Genomic DNA, 23,829 nt, shown 5'->3' with positions numbered 1-23,829 from the left:
ACAGGCTCAAGGTTGACAGTCATTAATCTAGTGCTGTTAAAAGCAAAGATTGCAGGCCCCTAACTCGGACCCAGTAAATCAGAGTCTCCAAAGGGAAGCTCTGGGAATCACATCTTAACAAGTGCCCCAAGCGATCCTATGATGAGGAAAGGCAGGCTACCTGTGGTAGGTAACCTATGGTAGAGGGCAGGTAAGAGGTGATACACAGTCATTCCCTCTCAGTACCAGAGGAATGCTTCTGCTCTGTTGTGGGAGAGATCATGGCTATATGAAATTGCTGGGCCTGACCTGATTGCCAGCCTGCCTTCCTGCCTTCCTTCTTTCTTCTTTTTAGTACATATGAACAGCACTAAGATAGCAGTGACTCTAAAGAGGAAGGTGGAATACAAACCCAAATGATGGAGACCTTGACAGAAATAATTGGGAAGCATGATTGCTTATTTGATTAGTAAACATTACGGACTTCCCACAAAACTGAGAACTTAGTCCTTGGAAGCCTAAGATGATTGTGGAATCAACCAATATTCTATTTGATAGCATGTGGTAAATACTTTTAATATGTGTTTAAGGTGAAAAATAGGAAAACTTCAGTATATTAGCTGACTTTAATAAAGTAGTCTGATATATCAATAATAAATCATATCAAGATAATCTGTCCTAGGAGAATATTAAATATAATGCCTACTTTTTTTTTTTGGCATAGTGGCATATACAACCTAGTAATCATTTAATCTGGAATATAGAAATAAGAGCCCAAAATTATAGTTAAGTGTGAGTGACTATCTATAGCATTATAACCAGGATAGTTGCAAGTGAGGTATTGTGTATATGCAAAAACTCTACAATCCAGTGTTTTTCCCATTATCTGTGCAACCGAATAGAGCTCTTTGGACTGATGTCCAGTGTCCAAGTAGAAAAGACAGATAATGGTTAATGTTTCAGTAACTGTTATTACAATTTTCTTGGGATTATCTGAAATTTGGCCTTCAAGTCTACCTCCTGTTTCATTCATTGACATAAGCAGCAAATATTAAGGTCCCACTATGTTCTAGGTAGTGGGGCTATATCCGTGAACTTGAGAGTCTAAGCCTCTACATTCATGAAACTTGTTAGTGGAAGAGACAGGTAATAAGTAAATAATGAAATGCTAGGTGTTGTTTTACTTTGCGTGATGATAGATGTTCTGTTACATGTGGCCACGGACCTGAAGGAAATAAGAGTGTTCCTCATCATATGAACATCAAGGGGGAAGTTATTTGAGGCAGCGGGGACACCAAGTACAAAGGTCCTGTGGAAGGACTGAGCTTAGAGTGTTCAGTGAGAAGCAAGAGTACTGCCATGAGCGGAATGAAAAGCAGAGTGCTAGGTAGAGACTAGGATTTTTAGGACTTTGTCAGTTTAGTGTCTCAGGGTAGTGCAGGCAAATGCAGCAGGCTCTTTAATTTTCATCTCTCCCTGTCTAAGACTACATATATCGTATCTAGTTTTCTCACATCATTTTCCCTGGTACTCAAGATAATGCGTTTCTGCCTAGAAAATCAAGAATAAATATGAATTGAATGATGTGACTGAATTAGGTGAATCAAGTTCATACCATTCATTTATCCCAGATGAGAAAACAAAAAAGTTCTCAATATAGAATTTATGAGCATTAACTGTGAAACCTTTGGTTATAGTTTCCTTATTTATAAAACAAGGGGGTTGAATTAAGTGACTGTTAAGATCTTTGTAGAGTTCTGTGATTTCAAGTGTATTATTTACTTTCCATTTGTGATAGAACTTTGCCATAGTTGTTTCTAGTTGCAAATTAGTCGATTTTTGATAAACACACATAACCTTGGATGTGGTTGAAAGGAGATCGATCTACCAAAATGTAATTAAAGTTTTGGAAAATAATATCCTTAAGAGAGGTATAATAAATTGAGATTCCCATGTCTGGTGAAGAGAGTTACTGGTAATTTTGTATAATTGCCAAAGTAACGCAGATTTGGATAATGCAGTCATTGGATTCTGTTCATTTTGGGGTTCCAGTATGGGCCTTATTATGTCTGACTACAACATGATCTTGGATTAAATACTTAAATCTTTCTGAACTCAACTTCAACTATAATATGTGTTTATTGATATACACTTCCCAGGGTTATTGTAAAGATTCTGTGATAATGTGTATGAATGATTTGTGGCTCAGGGCTTTATGCAAGGTGCTAAATGATCAGACACATGCCTTCTCTCTCTTCCTTAAATAAGTTTCCACTCATTTGGCACATAGAAAACCAACCTTGGGTTTTTATCCAGAAACTTTGTTTTCTGGAAGTTTGTTTATCTGGCAAAACCAGGGTGTCTTGGACAAAGTAGCTACTCAATGCTATGGACAACGGTGATGGCCATGGCAGTGATACTTTATGCAGGAGCTGCTAACCAGCTGTATTAAATAAAGGGTCTAATTTATGGCATGAAGTTTTTACAGGCTACACAAGTGCTACAGTGTTACCAAGGAATTTAAAACTGAGTTATGTTTGATTGCAGAATATATTTCCCCCGTAAATCTTTGGACAAAGATAGAGTGTCAGCTAATAATGGAATAATGGTCATACTTTAAGTGTGTGTCTTGGCGGAGTTAGGAAAGTCCTCTTTAGGTGTTTGGCAGCTTTTAGGCAAACAATTGGTAGGAAATATTTGTACTTTATTTGGCACAATATCACATCAATTACCTCTTGTCCCAGTATATATTCTTACAGGGATTGAACAGGGCTTCTCAGTTGAGAAAACATAATGAATCTGATTGCCCTCTTATAGAAACATTGGCTTCAAATAGGTCTATGCATTGATCTCAGTGCCCAAGTGTTATTACAAAAAGTGTGTGTGTATGTGTGTGTGTGCGCGCACGCGTGTGTAGGAAAGTGGAGCAGTTGAGCTTTAACAAAATAAAAATATCACTAACTGAAAAACCTTGCTGAATGGTGAACTTGATATTTTGTTGTTGTTACAAAATAAATAATTATTGCTTGATTTATTTATATAGTGTCTGCTTAGAGCAATTCATTCTCAATTGCAAAGACCTCTCAAAATGAGCACTAACCTGAAACAATAAAAGAGGAGAAAGGGCGGGAGGGCCTGTCTCTTGAGCTGGGTGAGACTGGGAAGGACAGCTCTGCTGTATCCCCAGGAGGCACTGGAGGTCCTCCCTGCCGCTCCTGGCAAGTTCAGGACAAACACACGGAAGGAAACTGAGGCCTGACTTCTGTCATCATCCTGCCTCCTTGAAACTCCCATTTTAGTCACAGTGTCCATTGTGAGCAACTCTAGAACGAAGTAACTAGAGGACAAACTCTGGATAGGATGGTAATGCCTAATTCCTGACTGCCAGAAAACTGGAAACGTAGCCTTTCACCTCTGACCCAACAAGTCGTTTTCATGGGAAACAGAATAAGAGGATGGGAATTAAATTACAGTAAGGACCCTTTGGGTTAAGAGTTGAGTCACATTTTTTTTTTTCACTTAAGTTAATAAAAAGGCAAATGTTATCTTTTAATGTTGATGTTTTGTATCATTATTCTAAGAATATGTTTCCTGGAGATTTTAAAGATGACTTAAGATAGAGCTTTTACAACATTCTATTGTACCATTTTCCTTTTAATATAGCTTTTATTTTTTTTCAAAATTAATTAGCAAAATGTTTAATTTTTGAAATTAAATGTTAAATTTTCTCTGGCTTGAATTGTTTACCCCTTAGAGGTTTTCTTTTCTTTTTTTTTTTTTTTCAGAAATATTTAGAGCTAATACAAAAAGTATCCCATCTATTATGAAATTGAAAGACTAACTTGATGTTCCATGTTAAACTCTTCTGTGCCTTTAAAGTATATTTCTGTATAATTCACACAGCGAGATTACTGAGTATGCCTTGGGTGGATTGTATTAGGCAACATAACAATTTTGTCATTTTTGTTTTTTAGAAATAAGGATGTGTGTGTGTGTGTGTGTAATATTTTTTAATTCCCAAATGTAAATTGAACCAAAGTGTATTTAGACTTTTTGTATGTGTCATAGGGTCAGTGTTGACTGACATCATCTGAATATTGAGTATCACTGAGTCCAAAGTCACCATGGAGTATTAACATCTGACAGTTCTGAATTGCCTCCACTAACCAGAAAAGTAATATTGCATGGAAATAGCTTGCGCACAAGTTTTTCATATGCTTTTTCATCAAACAAATGTGGCTATGATTAAGTACTCGTAAGCAAAGAGTCATGTAATGAAAAAAATTTACATACATATGAAATAAGCACGCTGATTCCCAGGCATGAAACAAAGTATATCATCTGTTTCTTTGTACTAAGATTTTTTTTTTAACAACCAAGATACCAAATAGTGGTTTTAAAGTGTAGACGGTCCATAAACATATTTTCTCTTCAACATTGTTTCATTTACTTGTAAAATGCAACATTGTCTTTGAAAAGGGCTGCATAGATCTCTGCAGACTTTATATTAATCTCAGGAGACATAGGGACTGGGAAAATATTAAGTTGCTTCTAATTTTATTTTTCCCTGGGGCATTTTAAAGCTTTGTTCGGCCTTTATGGAGCACGTTTTTAAAAATAGATTTCCACTTTCATTGACAGTGTGTTCACTAATTACAATACAATAATTCATAAATAGGGTAATATTTTGGGTAAGGAATTTGTTCATTATTCACATTTGTGCATGCATATCCAAATGCCTAAGCATCTATAAAATAAAATTGGGTCCAAGTATGTATAAATGAAAGGAAGTAAAAAGAAAGCATCCAGGAAAATGGTATAGACTCTGTAGTTTTGACATTTTAATGGGGGATTTTATTAAGGGGAGCTTGGTATCTCTGGCTCACACCTGTGGGTTGGGCTTAGCAGTTTTTATAACAGGATTCTGGCCGCATCAGGAGATGAAAGTTACGAGCAGAATGAAGGGTTTGGTACCAAAGATTGAATCTGTGGCAGCAAAGTGGCAGATTCAGGGTGGCAAAGCTGCACTCTGTGAGGAGCCCCTGTAAACTTTTTGCATGGGTTTTAACACTGACAGCTATCATTGCGGGTGTGACAGAATATTCTACAAATGGCCACATTTAAAGCAAATTGAATTTTCTTCTCATGGCTTACACAACTTTCTTTACAGGTCATTAGCAGCCACTTTTCATATGTCAAGGGAGACAGTTCTGAAATAAAACAGACTGGCCGCAATGCCAGTAAGTTTGACTTCAAGTGTTATTTTCTGATAGATGTGATGGTGACAAAGCAAAGTCATTCAATTAAGTTTGCCCGGACTGTTTGAAGACTTGAAGAACAATGTGTGCTTCCATCCTTTGCCTCTTGGAGAATATCATTATTATTTTTTTTTTTTATTTCCCCAAGGGGTTTGAGAACCTTGGATATTCTGTGGGGGACAGACTTGAACGTGAGACACCAAATGGCTGTCTGTCCGCAGAATGATTGGGGTGAATGATGGTAGCCTTGGTGTAGGGCTGACAGGGAGGAGGGGGAGGGCCTGCAGTGCTGGTGCAACAGTCGTCTGGGAAGCTGGAGAAAGGAAACATTTGAACACCATGGTGGTATCCTAATTATGTTAGTCAAATTACATATATGGTGGCTGGTTCAAGTTACAGAAGCTTTCCTCTGTGGTAAGAAAACTATGTCCCAGAAATTTATGAAGTGAGAACATGGAGCTGTCAGACTTCTCAATATTTTTATTTCAGAGTGCTTCTTGGGATATTCTTCACTCAATGAAAAGATCTAGCTAGGTTCTTTTGTGTGGAGCCCTGTATGAAAATAGTATCTTATTATCCACGCATGACTCATGGGCTAAGCAACCTTATCTTCATCTATAGATAGACATCATAGGCCACTTCACAGAATGATAGAAATATAGAGTCAGAAAATATTTGGAATTTTAATTCAGATACCTCATATGGAAGAAACTGAGCCATAGAGAGATCAACAGATCCGTTTGAGGTCATGAAATCAGATAAGGTAACTGGTAGGTGCTAGCTCTCTAGTTGAGCTCTCTAGACTCCCAGTCCCGAGCTTGCTCTTTTATATCCCACAGAACACAGCAGGCCATAGCTGCAGTTGTGGATCTTTCCAGTCACAGATCTGACCATATCATTCCCTAGATTAGAACTCTTCAAAGCTCACTGGCACCTCCTCAGGACAGTGCCCACATTCATTACATGCTTGGCAAGACCCATCTCGGTCTTCCTTGGACCCAGTCTGAGTTTTTAGTCTAATTTTTTGCCACCTTCTGCCCACACAATTCTTTTTTGTTCCTCATATGCTACTTTGTGTGTGTGTGTGTGTGTATAATTTTTGGCCTTTTTCACATACTTTTTTTATTTGCCTAAACCACTCTTCCCAACCTCTTCACAAGGCTAGCCCTACCCACTCTTGTAATTTATTTTTTCTTAGGCTGCTTCTGTGCCCTCTCTCTGTGCTTCCCCTTATGGGAGCCCCTACCAGGTCATGTTGCACATGTTTACTTATTTATCTGTCCCCTGCTGGATTGTGGTCCATTTGGTCATCCCTGACCTCCCTATGCTTGGCACATAGTAGATCATCTATAAATATGTTATGATGATTGCGTGGAGAAATTTAACTGAAGACAAGAGTTGGGGGGTGGTTTCCCTCTTTATTTATCTTTAGGTGTTATTTTTTTTATATTACCCTTCTGCCTAACCCGTCCTCACACCTATTACCCTTACTTGAATCTCCCCCACTCATGATCTCCACAGAATCCCTATCGAGTTCTAGATGTTCTTGTCATGGTTGCAATTGTGCCCACTTGTGGCACAGATATGAAGAGTGCGAGCCGCTGAGGCAGGCTACCTGCTTTCAAAGCCCCATCTCCCACTTGCCAGCTGTGAAATCTTGGGCTTTTTCCCTGCCTCAATTTCCATATCTCTAGAATGGGGGTAATAACAATAACTACCTCATAGAGTTGGCCTGAGGATCCAATAAGATCATCCATGAAAAGTCCCTGGACTAAGATTGGGCATTTGATCACTGTTACTGAATATCAACACTATTATTCTCACTCCAGAGCCTCCCAGGCCTCTACAGAAAAAAAAAAAAAAAAAAAAAAAAAAAAAAAAGCTTGAGCCACGCTCTTCTTAATGGGAAATGAGTGTTGGTGAGCATAATTCACTGTGGTCATATTTCCATTTATTACTTTCAGCATTAAAATGTTGTTTGAATGAAAATTGCATTTGCATTTATAAGAAGTTTGATAAACATCAGCATTTCCAACCTACCTGACTCACATCTAGGGCATAAGCTTTCTTTACCTGTGATATATGTACCTGTGACCTCTGCTCAGACCTGATGGCAGCAAGCCACCCAGCAGGAAATGAAGCTTTTCAATCTCAGACTTGGCAAACCTCAGCCTAGGCTGTGACTGCACGAGCTAAGCGAAAGAGGGGTCAAGGGTGGGCAGGGGGGGCACTCATTCAGCACCTTGAACTGTGTGCATTGCCTTGGTATGGGATCTCAGAGACTTACCTGGTATCCATTTACCTCTGTGTGGGGAGAAAAGAGCGCATACTAATTAGCCTGCTTGTAAAATACGGGACAAGTAGAGGCAAGTCTATCCTAGAACTGAATCTTACGTAAATAATTTTTCTGTCTTCTCAGACAGCTCAGCTCTCTCAAGCCAGCGGAGTAGTTTCCCGACTTCCTTTTGGACCAGCTCTTACCAGCCCCCACCTGCACCCTGCCTGGGGGGTGTTCATCCCGACTTCCAGGTCACTGCACCCCCCGGCACCTTTCCCACAGCTGACCCCAGCCCCTGGCCGGGACCTGCGCTGCATCAGACTGGCCCGGCCCCTCCCGCCCCCGCGTCCGAGTCCTGGCACTACCCTTTGGCATCTCAGGTGAGCCCATCCTACAGCCACGTGCATGACGTGTACATGCGGCACCACCACCCCCATGCCCACGTGCACCACCGCCATCACCACCACCACCACCACCCTCCTGCTGGCTCCGCCCTGGATCCATCGTACGGGCCCCTGCTGATGCCGTCAGCGCGCGCGGCCAGGATACCTGCGCCCCCGTGTGACGTCACAAAGACAGACCCGACTACAGTCACCACTGCTACCTCAGCGTGGGCCGGAGCCTTTCATGGAACCGTGGACTTGGTGCCAAGTGTGGGGTTTGAAACAGGTGAGCTGGGAAGTTTCCTCCTTCCACAGTAAAGACATACATACAAAGGCGCGGAGGATGGTTTTAAATACTTCGAGATATCTGTTCTCTTCTGTGTAAAACTAAGCGTTGACCATCCGTTTATAGAACTAAGCACTTCGCAGTACTTCCGGCGCTCGTGCAGAAAATGGGTGACTGGCTTGAGGGAGGTGTCAGAACTTTCCTCCCATTTCTGGAACTAGTAGGCTCTCCCTTTGAATGGGGATCTCGACTACCTCATGTTTACAAAGACTGGAACCCATTCTTTAAGTCTCCCCTGGCCCTGGGCTCTATACCACGTATAACGCCGAATAGAATTCAGAAGTAGTGTGCTTCTCTCCTCTTGTCAGGTCTTACTTAGGATTTATAAAACTACTTTCGGGGCGCCTGGGTGGCTCAGTTGGTTAAGCGACTGCCTTCGGCTCAGGTCATGATCCTGGAGTCCCGGGATCGAGTCCCGCATCGGGCTCCCTGCTCGGCGGGGGGTCTGCTTCTCCCTCTGACCCTCCTCCCTCTTATGTGCTCTCTCTCATTCTCTCTCTCAAATAAATAAATAAAATCTTTTAAAAAAAAAGAGCTAAAATTAACACTAACAACCTTAAATGTTGGTGAGCATGTAGAGCAACTAATTCTTATATACTGGTGATAGAAGTATAAAATGGTTCAATCACATGGAAAAAAAAAAGATTTTAGGGGCGCCCGGGTGGCTCAGCTGGTTAAGCGACTGCCTTCGGCTCAGGTCATGATCCTGGAGTCCCGGGATCGAGTCCCGCGTCGGGCTCCCTGCTCGGCAGGGAGCCTGCTTCTCCCTCTGACCCTCCCCCCTCTCGTGTGCTCTCTGTCTCTCTCATTCTCTCTGTCTCAAATAAATAAATAAAAAAAATCTTTAAAAAAAAAAAAAAACTACTTTCTGCAATATAACCCGTGGAATATAATCATGGTCTTTTGAAAAGAATTAGGGAACATACTGTAAAGGAATAGATTTCCCTTGTCTTCCCTCCCTTCCCCTTCCCTTCCTTTACCTTCTCCCCCTCCCTCTCTTTTCTCTCTCTCTCTGTTTTAAACAACACGAGACTTAAAAGACTACCATAAAGTTTGTATTCAACAGATTTCGATAAAATTGGTAGGGTAAATGTTTCTTCACCGAGCATTCAGCTCCTCTCTGGAATTCACTAGTTCTGAAGGTCATGGTGTTAAATGTTTGATCTTGGTGTTTAGATCAGACTACTCATATTAATAGTACTAATGGTCTGAGTTCACAAAAATCAGAGGCATCAGAGTCTCAAATACAAATCAAGTCATTGATTACATCCCCAGAGTTTACATGCCAAAGTCACCCACCTCCACCTCCAACCCCAGGTTCTTTTCCTGGAATACTTGGTGACATATTAGGATTTTCTTCCCAGAAGTTTAAAGAAGCTCATTCTTTTCTTGGTTTTCTAGTTTTCCTGAGTTTTATTCTTAGTGTGCAAGGTCTTTCACCCGAATGCTGGTTCACAGCAGGCGACTCCCCAGAGTAATCATTAGTTGCATTCACCCTGACATAAGTGAACATTCTTACTTTGGTTAATTGGTTCTCCGCTGAGCTTGCCAGTGTTGCTTGTTGTTTAAACTCACCCGTTTCAGCATCTTATGAAGTCCCTGGCTTTAAGCTGCTTTTCTAAACAAACTATCGGGGTACTTGATTCTCTCTCTCTACGAGAAGAGAACATGATGGGGCTAATCACCACACACTTCCTTTCTTTGCCGCGTACTACGCAGGATGAAGGCAGTTCTTACGTGGTTTGATGCCTGGGGCCGGATGGGATTAGAGTCCCAGTTTGGTACCTGCCATCACAGGTGGCCAGCCTCTGGAAGCTCTTCCCTATCTCACTTCTGGGGTACCTGTGTGGCCAGAGCTAACAGCGCTCTTAGCAGGTTTAGGAAATATTCTCTCCTTTCTTAGTCAGTCCGGGCTGCTCTAACAGAATACCATACCCTGGGTGGCTTAAATGACACACATTTAGTTCTCACAGTGCTGGAGGCTGGAAAGTCCGAGAGCAAGGTGCCGACACATTCAGGGTCTGGTGAGGGCCAACTTGCTGCTTCATGGACACTGTCTTCTCAGTGTGTCCTCAGCTGGTGGAAGAGACAAGGGAATTCTCTGGGCTCTCTTTTATAGGGGCACTAATCCCACTAAAGAAGGCTCTGCTTTCATGACCTAATCCTTCCCTAAGCACGTCCTGCCTCCTCATCCCATCACTTTGGGGGTTAGCATTTAACATATGAACTTTGGGAGGGTCACAGACATTCAGTCTATATACTGTGCTTTCCATAACGTAAAGGGGAAAAGGGACATGACTGCCTGTTGCTCTCTGTTTCTACTTCTCTGTCATGTGCTACCTATTTTTGCACTCCTTCTTATTTTTGGTGGGAGCTTTATTCAGCTACTCATAGTTCGGAATTTTGACTTGAAATAATCTCTTCAGGATGAAAAGGCATCCTGCTTTTTGGAAGTGGAGGAGAGAGGATTTTTGTTCTTTTTGGAAAACCTGCAGTGGACCCATGTGGGTCTAATATAAGTAGTTCTTAATACTCACTGAGCTGTGAATTAGCATTTATTGAGTACCTACATATCAGGTATCGCCAGAGGCACTTTATGTATATTATCGCTTTTGATTCTTAAACTTAATCTGCGTTGGATGTACCTAGATTCATTAACAAGAAGGAAACAAAGCTCAGTTTTCCTATTTGAAAACTACTTCTTAAATCTAAAATGCCCAAGTTGGATTTGAACTAAAACCTACCCCAAATCTCAGAAGTTGCTGGGGTACCATCTCCCTGTAAATATAGGTAAATTTGACTATTAAGCCTGTTAAATTAGACTGTTCATAATAAGGAATGAAGGTTTACCTATTGGAAATACATAGTGCTAACCTAAAACATTCATCTCTAACTCTTCCCAGAGAAAGAGAGATGTGATATTTGATAGGACTTCTGAGTTTAAGAGAAGAAAAGGAATACATATGGCTCAGCCCCTCCCCCAGTCTCTCTTTTGGGCCAGCACCCATGCAGAGAGGCGCACTTTGTCAGTGTGGTTTAGGATGATGATAGATTCACCTCTGTCCCATAGTTTTTTTTTTTTTTTTAAGATTTTATTTATTTATTTGAGAGAGAGAGAATGAGAGAGAGCACATGAGAGGGGGGAGGGTCAGAGGCAGAAGCAGGCTCCCTGCCGAGCAGGGAGTCCGATGCGGGACTCGATCCCGGGACTCCAGGATCATGACCTGAGCCGAAGGCAGTCGCTTAACCAACTGAGCCAACCAGGTGCCCTGTCCTGTAGTTTTGATCCAACTGAGAAAACAAAGACTCAAGGAATAAAGCAGATAAAGGTCACATCATTGGCATAATCATTGATCAGGCTGAACTGGAGATCCTTGATTCGGTTTACTCCCGCAGTTGGACTTCTAGTATCTTCCCCTAAGGTTAGATTCCAGGAGATTCAACCCTAGAAGAAATTTAGACTTCAGAGAAGATTTCCTTAGACCTCTTCCTTGTCACATAGTTTAAAGCCTCATTACTGTGAAAAGAGATTGATGGTTGCCCAGATTTGCCTTGAAAAGCACGGTCTGAGGCATGAACCTGATGTGCCTACCCTGCAAAGGACAGAAGCAGGAGGAGCGTGCGCCTCTCTGCATGGGTGCTGGCCCAAAAGAGAGACTGGGGGAGGGGCTGAGCCATATGTATTCCTTTTCTTCTCTTGAACTCAGAAGTCCTATCAAATATCACATCTCTCTTTCTCTGGGAAGAGTTAGAGAGGAGTGTTTTAGGTCAGTTTCCCCCCGGGAAACAGACTCTAAGATGCAGATTTGATTGTAGACAATTTATGGGGTAGAGTTCTCAGGGAAACATCTTTGTGCAATGAGAGAATTAGGCAAGAGAAGTCTCACTATGATTATGTTCAACTGAGCCTTAGTGGATTCTGTAAGGAGCTCTGGAGTTGGGGTGGTACTTTTTAATTGTCCTACTTTAAGTCAAGGTGGATGGGCTTTTATACATCTGCATTGATCAGTAACTAGATGTGTTTCTCTGGAAAGGGGACTTGACGTCAGGCAAAGTGACTTTATTCTGCTGAGGCAATTCCCAAATCTCAACACGTAATGGGGAGGGATCTGATGGCCCACCGCAGTATCCACTGTAGGGGAACTAAAGAATAGTAGCTACCCTTCCACTTTTCTAACCACTTTAAAAGAACAAAAGTTTCTGTGTCATATGCCCAAGCCAAGAAGGTAGGATAGTTGAAAAGAATGCGAGGTGGGTTCCTCTCCATCCAGGCTACGCAAAGTTGACTGGACCAGGTAGTCCCAAAACAGTGGCTTAGCTCAGGACTCAGCATCAACACTGGTGGCTACTGAGCAGTGGAGGGAAGAGCTTGTATTCAGGTGATACAGATCTGAAACTGCTCGATGTGCAGATACCAAGGCCACCAAAATGTAGGTCATTTTCACATTCCATTAGGAGGCAAATAAATTAATCCAACCATGTTGAGAGCGTTTTGGTAAAGAATATGACATTTTCGTCAGTAGGGGAAAGGTTTAATAATTTTAGGTGCATTTTTATTTTGCAGCCATGTAAAGAAATTAAGGAAATCTGGAAGGTTCAAAACAATATAATGCTTAGTGACAAAGAAAGTTTTAGAGTATCATGTATGGTATAATCCAAGAGTCAGCAAAAGTTTTCTATAAAGGGCCTGATAGAAATATTCAGTGCTTTGCAGGGTCACTATCTCTGTTGCCACTATTCAACTCTGCTTTTATAGAGTAGTGTTTATAGCCACAGACAAAACTTAGATAAATGAAGATGTCTGTGTCCCAATAAAACTTCACTGATGGACACTGAGATTTGAATTTTATTTGTCATGAAATGCTACTCTTCTTTTTGTATTCCTTTCTTTCTCAGTCATGTAAAAATATAAATCCCGTCCTTCTACTCTTAGCTCATGGGCTATATATAAACAAAAGTGAACGTGATTTGGCCTGTGGGCTAGAGTTTGCTGGCCTCAAGTATCGTTCCATATGTATCACTCTTATCTGTCTACACCCACACATATGCATGTGTGTGCCTGCGCTCCCGCAATAAAAATTATCTGGAAGCGTATATCACAACTTTTAATGGTCATTGCTCCTGGCAATTAGTGTGTGGCCTGAGCTTTGAAGCCAGACTGCCTGGTTTTATAACCCCCGCTCTATCACTTAGTAGCTGCAGGACTTTGTGCAAATTACTTAACCCCCTTGGTGCCTCAAATTCCTTATCTTTAAAAGATGCTTCATTGGGTTGTATTAAGGATTAAATGAATTAATGAAGTAAAACATTTACCAATGTGCTCTGCAGATAATAGGTACTCTATAAATTTTAGCTTTCAAGGGAAGGTGATCAGACCCCTACTTCTTGTAGCTTTAAAAATATATTATTGATGGGGTACCTGGCTGGCTCAGTAGGTGGAGCCTGTGACTGTTGATCTTGGGATTGTGAGTTTGAGCCCCATGTTGGGTGTAGAGATTACTTAAATTAAATCTTTAAAAAATATATTATTGAGGGGTACCAGGGTGGCTCAGTCAGTTAAGCCTCTGACTTTTGATTTTGGCTTGGGTCATAATCTCAGGGTTGTGGGATCGAGCCCCGCATCGGGCTCTGCTCTGGGCATGGAGTCTGCTTGGGATTCTTTCCCTCTGCCCCTGCCCACCGTGCTCTTTCTCTCTCTCAAATAAATAAGTAAATCTTTATATATATATATATATATATATATGTATACACACACACACACACACACACATATATACATATATATGTATGAGCTATGTTTTACATATCATATGCTTTACCATTTTAAAGTGTACCATTCAGTGGTTTTAGTACATTCGTGATGTTGTGCAACCGTCCTCACTAATTCCAGAACATTCCCATCACCTCAACAAGAAATCCTTATATCTTAGAAATATAAAATATATCCCCAACATATATTCCTTCTTCCTGTGCCCTGGCAACCATTAATCTACTTTCTGTCTCCATGGGTTTTTCTACTTTGGACATTTCATATGAATGTAGTCATACAGTATGTGGCCTTTTATATCTTCTTTCTTTCACTTAGCCTGTGTTTTCTAGATTCATCCATGTAGCATGTATCAGAACTTCATTCCTTTTTAGGAGTAGATACTATTCTATTGTATGGATATAGCACATTTTGTGTATCCATTCATTCATCGATTTGTTCCTACTTTTTGGCTAATACTAATGATGCTATTGTGAACACTCATGTACTGGTATTTCTGTGAATTGCTGCTCTCAGTTCTTTTGGGAATGTACCTAGGGGTGAAATTATGGGGTTGAGCGAGAACTTTACTTTTTATTTTATATACTTCTATATTTCCTGATTTTATCTTATTATTAGATATGCACATACAAGTAAGATCTATCTCTATTACGCTCAGATATTTTACAATGACATTAAGTAAATTCTGTTCTAGTATTCACCTTTCAGTGGCCATAACCATGCAATTCATTTCACTGAAATGCTGTCATTCTTATTTCCTGTTATTGCCAATAATTTACTTAATGTAAAATATACAATGTAATTCATCCCAACCAGTTTGAATTAATTTTGCAAGTAAAGATTTGTTCACGAGGCCTTTTTACTGAAATACAAAGTTGATTTTATTTATAAGTTTCACTTCATCCACTATATTTAAATTTACCAAAAGGAAAAAGGGTCATGCTTTGTGGTATGATTTCTTCTCTATAAACACAAGCTGCTCATGGCTTGAGATTGTTTTCATCAACCGAGCCACAGGTTTATTTTTCTTAGGATTTCTCATGTTATTTTAGCTACAATTTTGTTACAAATTTATTTATCTATTTTTTTACTTTGAAGAATGCTATAATCACTCAATATAAAATATACATAAATGGTTTCTTTTTGCTAAAATACATTAAGTAGCCTAACATTAGAAAACAAAACAAAACAACATGCCCTACTATAACACAGGTTTGGGAAATCTGGATCTAAAAGGGAATTAATATATGTTGATGTATCTTCTGGCTTCTTAAAAAAATTGTCCTATAAGCATTAGCCATACATTTGCATAAGTAGTAGATTTGATAAGGAAATTATTATATGATTCTGCCCCAAACTATGATTATAGGTAGATATTAAACAGTATCTGGTTTATCTCTGAGTAATGAGCATATCTTCAGTTATTGAGTGAAATCAAGAATATGTGTTACAGGATGGGACATTGACCCTTGTTGGGCAGCAAACCAAAACTACAATAGGCACTAGATCTTGAAATAACTTGCTGGATACAGGCTGTGAAATTTTCCATAGGTACAAGAAACTACGTTTCTAGTATTCCCTCAGATGTTAAGGCATAAACGGAATTATTTCTGAAGAGACTTTCATAATAATGGCCTTCATTAACCTGTGAATAGAATTACTCTGTTAAGAAGCCTGGACAACATTCTTTGAGAACTTAAATTTTGATAATGGATACGGAGCACTGGGCACCAATGGGGAAGTTAGGAGTAATCAAATGTCCTTTTTATCTATTTTTTTTTCTCTCCACAAACACTTGCTGTCTGATAATATGAAAGAATCAACCTACATGTTTTTTTGAAATTTTTTATGGTATAAGGCCTATAAACTACATTTTACAAAATGCATTTAATTTGAATCCTCTAACCTGAATATTTTGTGAAAGGGACCTCATTCACAAAAGGCAAAAATTGTATTTTAAAGCCATGTAAGGTATTATTGCTCAAAATTGTTATATAGTGTTCCCTTTGAAATAGGCTAATCATATGACTTCAGCTGTTAAGAACATGGTGGTCAGTCTTGTTCAATACTATGTGGATGCTTTATGCTGCAATCCATGAGGAGAAACATCTGTATCTTTATTTTATCAAATGCAGGAAATAGAAAGCAGGATGGAAAGTAGCTAGTGAACTAGAGCAGCAAATAGAGAGGCAGTTTCTCTCCATGAAAGAGAGATGGACATCAAGTTACCACTTGCTTTTCCATTCAACCTGTAACTTTGCCATCTCTCTAGATCACATCTCAAGACCTGCGCTTTCTTGTACGTGGTCTGGAGCTGACAAGCCTGGGCAACAAAGATTGTGATTGCATGAAAGTTCTCAAAAATAACCATGCTAAACTATTTTAACATCCCCTTGTAAAATGTTACTAATTTTCGAATTTCGCTGGGGATATCAAAGGGATACAAATCATGGAGCTTTATATCCATTGACCTCTTGGAAATCATTTCTCTCTCTAAACATATACATTTGCAAAAACAGACCATAGGAAACCAGTAGTTACCAACCCAGTGCACTTGGGTATTTGTTTGATATCATAATGCTCCAGTTCCGGGCTTTACAATGAACGAGAAATGTGGTTAAGTTTAGACAGAAATCATCAGAAAGCTACAGTAATAATTGAGAGGATAGTATGATTTATATAAATTATTAAAGCACTAAGGTAGTTTTTATTCTACAGAAGAAAGGACATCAAAGTAACATATATGATTGGTGCTCAACTAAAAACAGTTTCTTTCCTTTTCTCTTCACACCTTCTCATGGAGCATATATAGTAGTTGTCTGAATTCTAGAGGCTGTGGGGTTAGGGACTTATTGAAGTCTTTCCTGACATTGTTAGTAATTTTTGTAAGTGATGAGGAAATTAGGAAATTTGCTGTAATCGTGTTTTAAAATAGTATGGGCACAGAAGCTTACTTCTAATCATTTCATTTCAGCAGGTAGACATTTTAAATGGCATATGATATGGAAGCCATCCCTGAGACTACGTGATTTTTCAGTGGTAATTATGCTATTCAATAAAAATTTACAGATTTCTGGATACTTACCTTGAGGACATCATCTAAATTAAGATAGTTAAGATGTCACAAAACAATAGTTGCAGATTAAAAAAAAAATGTATATGTTAGGATGTTTTTTGAACTATACTTTCTCTAGACTTTTTTAGAGTTATGATTTGATAACAATAAAGACTAGTAATTAACAACTAATTGCTTAACACTTTCTGCAAACCTTTTTCTTTTTCTTTGGCATATGTCATAATCCTCTTTCCCACTGAGAGAAAAAAAAAAAAAAAAACCATCAAAGTTATGTTAAAATATTTACACACTCCTGAATGGTGTTAGTTGTATAGGACACATGTCCAGAATGACAATTTCGTGACCAGAAGGGTAATGGAAACCATCTTTGAAAGGCATGCAAATGCCAGGAGACCCCAGCCAGAGAGTGAGATCTGCATGAAAAGTAACTGGATGGTGAATCAGAGGGAGAAATGCATTCCAGAGCACTGCTGTCAGTTTCAAGTATCCATGGCTGGATTCTGTGGAGCCTTAATGAATTTCCCCTGCTCTCCCAGAGCCATGTAGATCTCGTCCATGCTGTCTTCCAGGCCTTACACCACTGAATGGTGCCATAATGTCACAATGCCCAAAGCATGGGGATTTTGTCTCATAGATCCTCCTCCTACTTTATGAAGCAAGTGCAGGAGCCTTCTGAGAGGGTTCCAAATGTTTCAGGATCATTTGCATAAGGATACAGATAATGAGGTGTGTGTGTGTGTGTGTGTAAAAGAGAAGGAGGCAAGAAGAGATGAGAGAGATTGATCTTATTAATAATTTACTAACCCCTCCCCCCCAGTCACTTAGGGGCTCATAAAAATGGTGGTCAGTCCAGAGAACTTTAATCTTTGCAGACAGGTAGAAATGTGTGTCTAGAGATATGTATGGGAAAAGCGGAGGACCAAAAAATAAATTCCAAGACCCACATCACCACTTAGCTGTATGATGTTGAGCAAGTCTCATAACCTGTGCATTCCTCCTCTTCGTTAGATGCAGAATGGAGATGATACTTCTTACTCTGTTGCAACTGGGAGATTCCCGTGAACTACTGCACATGGTTGTGTTTCCTAGATAGTGCACATGAGGGAGAACTAAAGCTCTCATTATTCTTATTAAATACATAGCATTTCAAGCAGAAAACGAAATTCGCACTGGAGATGTGAGACATCATGAATAATTGAGATGAAAGCCTTGAATGCCTCTGTTACTCCCTGACTCTACCTTAATTTGCTTCTGTTCTTGAAGAATACCTGTGAGATGGGGCGCCTGGGGGGCACATTCCATTGAGCATTGGACTCTTGGTTTTGGCTCAGGTCTGATCTTGGGGTCATGCGATCGAGCCTTGCATTGGGCTCCATGCTCAGTGTGGGGTCTGCTTGGGTTTCTGTCTCACTCTCCCTCTGCCCCTTCCCCCTGTTCTCTCTCTCTTTCTCTCTCTCTCTCTCTCTAAAATAAATAAATAAAGTCTTAAAAAAAAAAAAGAATAGTTTTGATATTGGCTAGAGCCAAATTTCCCAATACTGCTGTTTGCAGGTATAGGCCATACGGTGAAAACTGGGTGCTTTTGTATTGGTTGGGCAGACAGTGGGAGAGGTATAATAAAGAATCAAGAAGAAAAGGACTTGAAAGAATATCAGGATGCGCATCTTCAAGACATTTTTAAACAAGTTTTTTTGTTTTTTGTTTTCCTGTCTTTAACACTGCCTTGTGGAATGAGAGGGTACTAAAAAATTGATCCTATCCCCTTGGATTTAAGTATTGTTGAGATATTTGTCCTCATCACTTATATAGATCAAAAGGAAATTTTATGTGCAGAATGAGGCAATTAGACTACAAATAATTAGACTCACCAAACTCCATTAATACATGCTAATCTTTAAAAGTTGTGAACTAAAAACTGATTGATTTTTCCACTGCAGTATTAACTTTGTAAACAAGTTTCTATTTATTGCTATATAAATTGGGTAGCATCTCTTGCTTTCTGAAATATTTTCCTAAGAACTGCAAGCAAAACTAGGCAATGCCATCATCTTTTGACTGTTTTCTTAATGGAGACCTCATCAACTAGTTACTCCTAAGAGTGGGTACTTTTTCAAACTACACCATGTCTTCCCGAGAGAAACGTATGTGTTCGTCTGAGGGGAGGTGTAGAGGTTGAAAACAAACAAACAAACAAACTCCCAGGATATTCTAGTGTGACTCTGAATGGAGAACCACTCAAAGCATTAAAAGTCCTGTTTCAGGGTCAGTGTGTTTTATATTCACAAATTATCTTTTCAAGTAACGCTTTGCTCATATCATATCACATATTGGGGTACATCTAAAAGAAACAGCTCAAATGAAGAAGTCTGTTTCAGACTCTCATTCCCAGGCAGATTCCCATCAGTTTTCAAATAGGGTGCAAAGATTATATACAAAAATTCTATACGGCCTGCGGAATTTACAGATTCTTTTTATTCCCTTCCAGGCTGTCTAACTCTTCTCTTATTGTTCTGTTTATCAACAATATAAGATTTCACAAACAGTTGTCTGTGGCCAACATGTTGTGGATTCCTTGGCAAAAAGATGACCAAAAAAAGTCTTCTGAGGGACTGCTAGAGGCAAAATATGCCATTCTTTGTTTGCATACAGCCTGATATACTGTGTATTTACCTTCATAATTTTTGTCAACTATAAGCATGTGTTATAATGCTTATTTTCACGGTTGCTTTGCTTGAGCAGTATCAGGTGATGCTCGGCATCTTCAGAATCTTTGAAGCCTTATTTATGTTTGCTTGGATTGGACAATCTCTTCTGGAAAATGTCAGAACAAGCTTGTGTTTATATCACATATAGGTAAGATGAGAAATTACTGATGTCAATGTAGAATTGATTGATATGCAACATATCTCATTCTTACCAAATATTTTCCAGTATGTTTTACTCTGATGGAGAGATTGGTTCCTTAAATCAAATGGGTAGAAAAATACATTTGTATTTCTGCAGTTTTGAAGTAATTTTTAAAAAATTTGGAGTCTTTGAAAAACTCATCCTCCTAGGTACGGTGTTTCCTGTGTTGGTGTTGTGTCCCTAATTATGTTTTTATGGGTAAGCGATGAATCCAGATTAGCTCTTCCTCTGGTTGGATTATCTATTTTCTGGATCATAAAGCTGTCACTGCATAACCTAGAAACCTCTTTAAAGATGCATGTTTGGCTGCATTTGTTATCCAACAGATGTCTGGATAGTTAGAATCTCTTGAGAGTATTATAACTTGTGGTTTCAGTTACAATAAGTGATCCAAGCATTTTTTGGTCTTGCTCCTCTCTAGTTCTGGGAGAAAGTCTGTAGAAGAAATCACAGAGAGTATTCCATTTCACTCTTCCCCACTCCCCCTTTCCTTTATCCTTTGTCTCTTCAAAGTTTTGTTTTATTGTCTATATCTGCTTTTGGAATTGGTGAGCAGTGTCTATATTACATATCCTACCTCCTGGTCCCCAGTTTCTCTCACCTAAGGGGTGATCGAATTGATATTCATATTCTGAGCACAGCAAATTGCCACTATGATCCAAAGCTACCCAACTCTTGTTATTTATATTTTATATTTGTCTGCGAAGTCAATTGTAAAATGACTGGTTCAGATTTGTAACTCTGTATCCTGAGGGTTTGAGTACGTGCCAGTTTCCCTTGCTAGCTGGCCATCTTAACCTGCACACGTCTGAGGAAGTGGACGTCGCCAAAGGCAATGGGTGGCTATTGTACACATAGGAAGGTTTGTGGTTTTGGAGGGAGGAAGGCGGCGAGAGGGCAGGCAGGCTGCCAGGGGAGCTTGCTGTCTGGGGCTGGGAAAACAGGAGCAGCGGGAAACACCTGGCCACCGACCCGCTTGCCGCCCGCGATGGTTGCCTCAGGTTCGCAGGCGCTGTGCTCCTGACAAAAACGCAGTGAAGTACGGTCTACGAGGTTCCGTGGGTTTTCCATTTCTACTCGTCTTTTGAATCTGAACTTAAAGATATTTTGGCCTGTTTAGACAGTTTTCACCTCATTGTTTCGGACAGTACTACTACACGGAAATTTTTAAGTCACTTCTAAATGTGCCTCGAGAAGACATCTTTATACACAGAAAGACATCCCTCTGCTAATAAATTATTTCACTGCCATAGTTAAGTATCTCTTACCATTGTTTTAGTGTGCAAGGGTTGTAATGATAAGAAGGTAATTGTAATTCAAGTGTCATAATAAATTTAACCTTTGGCCTGGTTCAAGAGTACATTTTGTTTGTGATGACTTTAAAAAGAATTATTGCCCAGCGTTGAAGTACTAAGTATGAAGATGCTTAATGCTCATCGAACTGACTGAAATATTTGTAAAATATGAGAAAAATAATCCTTATGTACCTACTGTACAAAAAGCACTTAGAAACTAATGAAGAAATTGCTTTCTTAAATGCACAGGAAATTGGCCAAAGATAAAACACGGAGGAAGAAATGCCATAATCACAGAATGTTTACCTTCACTAATGTGAAAGGAAATGCAAATCGAATTAGATACCTTTTTTTTTAATTTTTTTTTTAAGATTTTATTTATATATCTGAGACAGAATGAGAGAGAGAGAGCACATGAGAGTGGGGAAGGTCAGAGGGAGAAGCAGGCTCCCTGCCGAGCAGGGAGCCCGATGCGGGACTCGATCCAGGGACTCCAGGATCATGACCTGAGCTGAAGGCAGTTGCTTAACCAACTGAGCCACCCAGGCTCCCCGAATTAGATACTTTTAATCTGTAATAATAAGTAATGAAAAATGATATGAATATTTGTACAAACTTGCTGAAACATTTAGCACTCACAACGAACTATGCAAATATAAGTGTACATATATGCTGAGGTTCAGCAATTATATTAACATATTTTCAGGAAATTGTCTTATGTATCAAAATGTTCACATAAGTAACAAGTATATTTGTACACATGTGTGTTCCCAAATGATGTACATCTATAGAGAATTGGGTAATTTACACTACAGGGTAGAATAAATATTATACATCCTTCCAGAAGGGTTCATCCGCATGTACTGACATGGAATAAAAGGTGTTCCAAGATAATATTGCTGGTGAAATAAGCATGGTATAGCATAGTATAAATAGTGGTATGACTATGTATGTACATCTAAACTATACTCAGTGAGTTCTGTGGTGACAAGGGATGTTAGGTAGAACTTATACTTTCTAAATCCCCTGTAAATTGATATTAAGCAAGAAGTCTCTGATGTTTCGAAATTTGAAAAAAATATATGTTTTTAAAAAAGAAGGAAGGGAGGTGTCCATCGTGGTTAAACGTGTTTTAAATATTTACCTAAAATGAAATCATAGTTCCTGAATTGGGTAGCTCTCACTCTTATTTTTTCCCCCACTTTGTGTTTCCTCTACTTTTTGTTTCTCCTACTTAGTGTTAAGGTGCTATCCCCACGTAGATCTTATTTAGAAATTCTTAACTAGCATTTAAACTGATTGCCCTGGGGCTCAGACAAACAAATGCAGTTGTATGATCATTACCAATGATAATTTTATAAAGCAGGAGAAGATAATACAACTGTCTCTTGCATCACTTTGTGATCATTTGTCAATGTTGCAGTGTTAGATGTCAAATTGTTGGTTAAGGTTGGATATTTTGATATAGTATCCAACACAGTGTTGTATATACTTATATTTGTAATAAATATGACTTACTTTATTAAAGCAGGGATGAAGCAGGGGATTCTTTTTTTTTAAATGTAGGAATAAGCTACCAGCTTCTTTTAGTCTCATGGCAAGCATTTTGATCTTAAAGAGTTTCTAGACTCTTAGTATCTATGAAATGAAGAATTTATATTTATGCATCTAAGTATTTCTTGACTTTCAGGTCATAAAATATTCTACCCACACTTCAAGGTTTTATGTATGTTTTCTTCTTTTTTATCAGCAGCATGTTCCCCAGTGTATGGTTACCACATTACCTCTTTTATCTACAGCAATAAAATTAATTGGAAGCATGTTCAACTTACTTAAGAGCTATAGTCAGTGGTGTTGTCAAGTGATTTGCTGACTTAGAAGCAGGACATGCTTTCCTAATGGATATGACTCTGAAAATCAAACATTCCCTAAAACTCAGATGTGCCAGAGTATAGTTTTTCAGTAACCTAAATTATTATTTATTTCTCCCCAATAGTAGAAAACTTAACCTTGTTAATTCTGAGTATTCTTAGTCCAACTTAATGGTATCTCCATTGCTCTGTTTAGTACAATGTCCAATTTAGAATTGAAACCTCTTCTCAGATTCCATCCTCACCCTCTCCTTAGGTTTGCCTTTGTATTCCTAGAATCATTGTATCACAGAAACTGTCAATTAAGAGGTTGCTTCTTGCTTCATGATTTTGTCATTTCCTTCCTATCCTGGCCTTTGTTTCCAAACCTATCCCCCACCACTCTGTTTCTCAGTGCATTCTCTGAAGAGTGCTCTCCCCCCAAGTGATGACCCATTTAAGTCAGGTTTAGCCTCTAGCGATTATGATCCCTCCAACATTCTCAGTTGGGGTGACTGGTGTCATTTCTTCTGCTGTGGGGTACCCACATCATAGCCATTGGACATACTAGCAGGCCCACCAACATTTTCTCTGAGCTCACTCTTGTATCTTTTTTGAGGGTCCCACGGAAACTTTAGGATCTTTTTACAAGACACCTAAGAGTGAAGGGAAACGAGAGCAGGAAGTGTC

General features: G+C 39.4%; 1 protein-coding gene across 5 annotated transcripts in view; it reads left to right on the top strand.

The window, feature by feature from the left end:
- The window catches only part of VGLL3 (vestigial like family member 3), a 50,682-nt gene that overhangs the window by 14,838 nt on the left and 12,015 nt on the right, over nt 1–23,829 (top strand). For all 5 annotated transcript variants that reach the window (XM_035015159.1, XM_035015158.1, XM_035015157.1 and 2 more), the window contains exon 3: nt 7,657–8,184. In XM_035015159.1, the coding sequence (XP_034871050.1) occupies nt 7,657–8,184 (528 nt within the window). The remainder of the gene's footprint in view (nt 1–7,656; nt 8,185–23,829) is intronic.

The sequence above is a fragment of the Mirounga leonina genome, unplaced genomic scaffold (assembly GCF_011800145.1).
Source record: "Mirounga leonina isolate KUSES-001 unplaced genomic scaffold, KU_Mleo_1.0 Mir_169, whole genome shotgun sequence".
NCBI lineage: Eukaryota > Metazoa > Chordata > Mammalia > Carnivora > Phocidae > Mirounga > Mirounga leonina.
The sequence above is the reverse complement of the archived record's forward strand: the minus strand, read 5'-3'. Positions and strand labels throughout refer to the sequence as shown.